Source organism: Hyposmocoma kahamanoa, unplaced genomic scaffold, assembly GCF_003589595.1.
Source record: "Hyposmocoma kahamanoa isolate Upper Pololo Valley unplaced genomic scaffold, ASM358959v1 88, whole genome shotgun sequence".
In the NCBI taxonomy this organism is placed as follows: Eukaryota; Metazoa; Arthropoda; class Insecta; order Lepidoptera; family Cosmopterigidae; genus Hyposmocoma; species Hyposmocoma kahamanoa.
Window position 1 is genome coordinate 4,449,562 of NW_020654466.1, and position 6,420 is coordinate 4,455,981.

Sequence of the window (6,420 nt, forward strand, 5' to 3'; positions counted from 1 at the left end):
TGTACTTTATCAAACTGCACGATAAAAATTTTATCGGATCTGAAGGGCGAGAAGTGATACAATCTGCAATACATTGGCGTAAAGCTGGACCAACTGCATGTTTCAAATATTTAAAATCTTCAGTCACATTTACGTCAGGAGGACAAGGTTCCATTAAATCAGCATGACTTCGAATGCGAACCAAATTACCCAAACCATCGTTTTCGTATTCACTCAATGAATCTTCTTCACGATAAATATGTTTACCGTCATTGCCAATAAAGTATCGACCGTAATTATCATAGTAATAAGTAATACCCCCACGCTCCTCCTTTATTTTTAAAAGAACTCCCGAAGTATCCATCATATACTCACTAGCTTTTGCATGCGCTTTATAAATTCTTTGTCTTGTTTTGGGATCAACAAAATAACGTCCACATTCATCGTAATAGTAAATATGATCCTTATCATCGGATAGAGGAACAAGTTCATTTACTTCATTTGGCTGGTAAAGAACGTTGTCACCGGGAATTTTGTATATTTTCCTACTGTATTCGTCAATGTAAAAACTGCCAAGTTCATCAGAAAATTCTTCTTTCATTTCTGCAGCACTGAGAATAGAAATAATAGACTTATGGCTTCTCTCTCCGAACACAGCCAGGTCCCACAAATAACATAATTCTGTGACTAGTCGCTCACGTTCTTCGGCAGGAAGAACATGATTGAAAATTCTAAGCTGAAAAAAATCTTCGCAGACACAAAGTTCTTCGTCTGTCACATCATCAAAACGAAATTCACCTTCTTCTCGAAGGTCTTTTAAAGTGGTTTTTAAGTTCTCTAAAGATTCAAGCCTCTTCTCTAAGAATTCTTTCTTTCGCTTCAGGCCCATCAATGCCGCTGAAGGTTGTACAGATGGAACTGATTCCAATCGGCTAATACGATCTCCTAGGACATTTATCTTTTCCACAACTTTACTTATTTCTAAGCTGCGATCTGCAGTGCAACGTATCATTGAAGTCAATTCTCTGCCTCTTTGTTTCAAATCGCTCAACATTTTCTGGGCAGCGGGGCTATCGGAGGATTGTAATTCATCCACAATTTGTTGTAAGGCCTTTGTTAAATCTCCCCTAAGCTGAGGCACATTGAGATTAATATATTTGCTTAGTTGCATCGATAATCCGTCGTTTATTTTGTCTAACCAGCTAAGAAGCTCATCGGCTGCAGCCATTGATTTCACTTTAAATTCACTTTCATCCGTATTAGGGTTTCTAAAACATTTGAGTTTGTCGAGCAAACAATTAGTAACGGCTGTATGCATATCTTCAACAATTTCAATTTCAGCTGTTAAATTGTTTTGTTCTATACTAGGCAATTTTTTTCGATTTTTCTCCATGTATCGTTGATAATATTTCAAGCGATTATTCATAGCATCAATAGTAAAACTAATCGCTTGGAAAATTTCATCTCTGCTCAAGTCCAGCTCTATACGTTTTTTAAAGCCTTCTATATCGTTTACAGCATGAAGCCAAGCTAAATGGTAGTCAACAATACAGTCTATCAATTCATTTTGACTGGCTTTTATTCCCTCTTGTACAGCCTTTCGCACGATACACAAGGTATTGAATACATTATCAGAATAATCTTTTTTAGTTATAAATATTACAGAGGCTTCATAAAAATCTTTTACTTCTTTTGAAATATCGAACAAAAATTGTATACTGTCTTTGTTCAGATCCATATTTACAATACTTACGAGTAATTTTTATTTATATTCAATTTTATTTCTTTTGTGTGTTATCAAATAAAACCGTATTGTCATTATATTCTTTCCCGAAGTAGGTACTTATTCCTTGCACATTGAATTCAATAAAATTTCATAATATATTTCAAGTATATAGCGACCGTTCCCGTGTTATTATTATTTTTCCTTAATGGCGGCCACTAGGCAGTCAATTCGTTCAATCAATGACGGCTATGATAACAAATGATTTGACTATTATTATAGTCTTTGTCAAAGAAGATAAAAATATTACAATATGCTTACAATTGATACTCCTTGGTCCTAATAAGCCACAAACAAAAATATAATATTTGTCAAATTCTTTTATATAAACTGTACCGTATATCTCTTGTTACTTGGGTATAATTTTCTTTGCTGCTAAATGTTTTTTGTTTGTTTTCAACCATTTATTTGGGTATTTAAATGGGCTAGACAAATGACAAGTTATAATATCGCCATTGACCATGAATATCTTGAATATATATGTATATCGTCGCTTAACTCAAGCGTGTGTCTATTATGTATTAAAGAAAAAATATAGCTCAACTTCGAGATTAATCATGGAAACCACTATACGATTTTTTGTTACTTCACCATCAAAACGGGTAAATTTATGCGACAAAAAAGATTTAGGCATCAAAAGGAATTGAAAATATTTTATTAAGCTATTTTTTTACATAACAGACATGGTAGTTTTGTTTTAACTTAGTGGCAACACTGTCCGCGTCTGCGATTTGTTTCTGGAGAAGACGTCGATGACTTTGCGATTATACAAAATTACAAAGAAAAAGTGCAGCGGTTGTAGTGTGGTTTTACTGTTTATCTAATACGTTTTTAGTGTAAGCATATAAATATACCCATCATGGCCGGAGCGATGTTATTCGAGAGGTCGCGCGTCTCGTCGACGAACAGAGACGAGGACGTCCGCATGACCGACAAAATGGTTAGCACTGGCGAAGTGCCCGAAGACGACGAAGAGAATATACGCGCCAAGGAGCAGGGCATCCTCAACCTCGGTGAAAAGTACAAGAAGGAAGGCAAGGCCAAGGAACTGGCAGAACTCATAAAAGCCACAAGACCATTTCTGAGTCTTATCAGCAAGGCGAAGGCGGCTAAGTTAGTTCGGTCTTTGGTCGACTTCTTCCTGGATTTAGAAGCAGGCATCGGTATCGAAGTCCAGCTGTGTAAAGAGTGTATAGAATGGGCCAAAGAAGAGCGGCGTACGTTCCTCAGGCAATCCCTGGAAGCGAGACTGATCGCTTTGTACTTCGACACCAGTATGTATACAGAAGCGCTGGATCTCGCTACTGCCTTGCTTCGGGAACTTAAGAAATTAGATGACAAGAATTTGTTAGTAGAAGTACTTCTGCTAGAGAGCAAAACTTACCACGCGCTAAGTAACCTGCCGAAAGCACGAGCATCACTGACGTCAGCAAGGACCACGGCAAATGCCATTTACTGCCCCCCTAAGATGCAGGCGGCACTAGACCTACAGTCTGGAATATTACATGCTGCAGATGAGCGAGACTTTAAAACTGCTTACTCCTATTTCTATGAAGCATTTGAAGGCTATGATGGTGCAGATAGCCCTAAGGCCCTGACAGCATTAAAATACATGTTATTGTCAAAGATCATGCTCAGTCAAGCAGAAGAAGTGGGCACTGTGTGTGGCAGTAAAGCAGCCCTGAAATATGCAGGTAAAGAGTTAGAGGCCATGCGTGCAGTTGCAACAGCCTCTCACAAAAGGTCCCTGGCAGATTTTCAGGCAGCTCTGAAGACGTACAAGAGAGAGCTTGAGGAGGATGCAGTGGTTCGGGCTCATCTTGGTGCTCTTTATGACACTATGCTAGAGCAGAATTTATGTCGCATTGTAGAGCCATACATGCGTGTACAGGTGGATCATGTTGCACGTAGCATTCGCCTTCCCGTAGTACAAGTGGAGAAGAAGCTCTCACAAATGATTCTGGACAAGAAACTTAATGGTATCCTGGACCAAGGAGAAGGAGTTCTGATTGTATTTGATGAGTCCCCCCTAGAGAAGACATATGAGACTGTACTGGAAACCATCCACCACATGAGCAAGGTTGTTGATACTCTCTACCAGAAAGCTAAGAAACTCTCATAGGCTTGTGTGTAAATTGTTGTAGCATTAAAAATATACAATATACTTATATCAAAATAAAACATAAAGTTTCAGTTAAAAAAATCATAAATGAAACTATTTTTGAATGGGTGCAAAATTACAATATTCACACAATAATTTTGTAATATTGCTGCAATTAGACTGAACAAACTCTTTTTTGTGACAAATGGATAATTTTTGAACTGTGTCAGAAACAAACAGTTCATTATTTATTGCCCACATAGCAATGTCTGCCTTTTAGCTCCTTTTGTTATTGATAATGTATCATGCAGCAGTTTCAATTATCTATTTACTAATCCTTAATTTCATTTTACATATTGTTTTTTAACATAAGCTAGTGAAAATTATAATATTCTGTTTTATTGAGAAAAATAAATGAGGTGTTCTCTAAATAGTGTTGTTTCACCTTACCTTAACACCTACTCATTTGCAAGTCATGTTGGTTCATTTTGGCAAGAGGTGTGATTAAGTTTTTTCTTTTATTGGTACAAAAAGCAGCATTTAAGGCTTTAAAATATTTTAAAGGTAAAGGTATATAGTGCAAAACTATGTCACTTCAGCTTGACCATTCTGTGACCTTATGTTCTGTGAATGTGTGTACCTACAAGTTTGCATTGAATGAGCTTTAAAAGGGCAATGACACAGCATACTGTACCTTATGTAGCCTGGTACTGGCACATAAGTTGCCATTATATAGAGATTATATGTGCACTGATTGTTATCCTACCTATTATATTTTTGTACTGTGACTACGTACCTCTGTTTATGTAGTAGAATACAACAGTCGAGATTCATAGTATTCATTATAAGTTCACAGAATGGCTTTAATATCTGTAGATACACTTAGCTCATTTCTGTTTCAGAAGAACCATGATTTTTAAGGCGAAATTACATTGCAATGTTATAGAAATTTATTATAAATAAACAAAAATATTTAAATATTTTCTAGAAGTTTCTCTCCCATACGAATGTAAGTTTATGTAAATAATCTTATGAGTCATGTTTACTTTATTTCGACACTGCGCAGTTTTCGCGTTCGCATATCTCCACACATATGTTAGTACTTGAAACCTTTACGATGCTGTGGCACATTTAAAAATAAATTAACATGTTTTTGTTATGAAGATTTGAAATTCAAAAAGCAGCAATTAAGTACAAATTTTACTTTAGTCCGCATATTTGGGGTTAGTTACAGAATATAAGAAATTGAGACACATAGTACATAAAAATATAATCATTTATTGCAATATTTAAACGTCTAAAATGTTTTTATCCAAAGTAAAAAATACAATTATATTTCTGCTAGAACAATCGAAATAGGCTAATTGTACATTTGCGATCACAGAAAGTTGTGGAAGTGGATACCGTTAGGTGACGTCACTCGACAACACCGCGGTTGACGAGTGATAATATTATGGCCTTTTGCTTACGACGGCAACATCGATTGAATTTATTTTATGGGCTGGCTAGGCTAGTCTGCATTGGAGTAATCGTGCTTTATAAGGCTGCAACTTTATATATAAATAATTTTAATATTTTTTTCTCTGTACATACCTACTTTAACATTACATTTATGCTACAAAAAATTCACTTAAACACAACTTGCTTTTATAAAAAATGTTTCTTGGCACTATGTGATTAATACCTATAGTATGTATTGAACTTTCTATAGTTATATGAGATTCCTCGTCAATTACAAGCCACGTAACAGATTCTTCATCATATTGTTGACACGGATCTCCTCTAAGGAGCCCTCTGCTTAGAGGAGATCCGTGGAGATCTGGGCAATAGTCAACTACACTGGCTCATACAGGTTGGCGACTTTATACGTTTTCCAAAGGTGCACCATCATCTCAAGGTTTCATCACGATGTATGCCTATAGGAACAGGTATTATTGCTACTTAAGAAAAAAAATTCAACAAAAAATTATATGAAAACGCACATCTACTCACAGTCCCGCACTAGGGAAACCCTGTGTCGCGGGTGCTATGGACACGCATAGACAACCACAAATTACACCCAAAGTCATGAGAGAAATATATGTAGGCTATACAAATATTTCTCCCGACCCGGGACCTCTGTGTGTCAGATCAGCATGGTAACAGTTCAGCCACGGAGGCAATTAAACATTAAACTATTCATAACAATATAGAGAGCACCTGGTAACTAAAGTTAGACATCTAGATCGAACAGTGCATATAATATTCTTTTCGCGCACCACTAACTTCAGGTTAATATTATGTATTCTACCTAGATGGCGTTAATCCTGCCATTCTTCTTGTCGAGTATTGTAGATCGTTTGGTTTTGGCACTGTAGTTATAAGCACTCCTTAATTCACAGCGAATGCTCGAATTTTTGAAATTTTGTCTTTATTTTTAGGGAAAAAGTTGCCATTTAGTCGGTTCTAGTCGCAAATACTAGATTCTGTCGGTCCGCTGCGTTGTTCAAGTTATAAGGGCGTTTTACATCTTTTGAGGTAAGGAGCGACTAAGGCTCAATTTACATTGCGGCGGAAC

The 6,420-nt window shown here is 36.5% G+C and overlaps 1 protein-coding gene across 1 annotated transcript; it reads left to right on the forward strand.

Moving 5' to 3' along the window:
* The first annotated feature begins 2,545 nt into the window (after positions 1–2,545).
* Positions 2,546–4,302, forward strand: LOC113235652 (26S proteasome non-ATPase regulatory subunit 11). The gene has a single exon (XM_026471476.1). The coding sequence runs from the start codon at positions 2,622–2,624 to the stop codon at positions 3,882–3,884; it is 1,263 nt and encodes a 420-aa protein (XP_026327261.1). The 5' UTR covers positions 2,546–2,621; the 3' UTR covers positions 3,885–4,302.
* Positions 4,303–6,420: the final 2,118 nt, after the last annotated feature.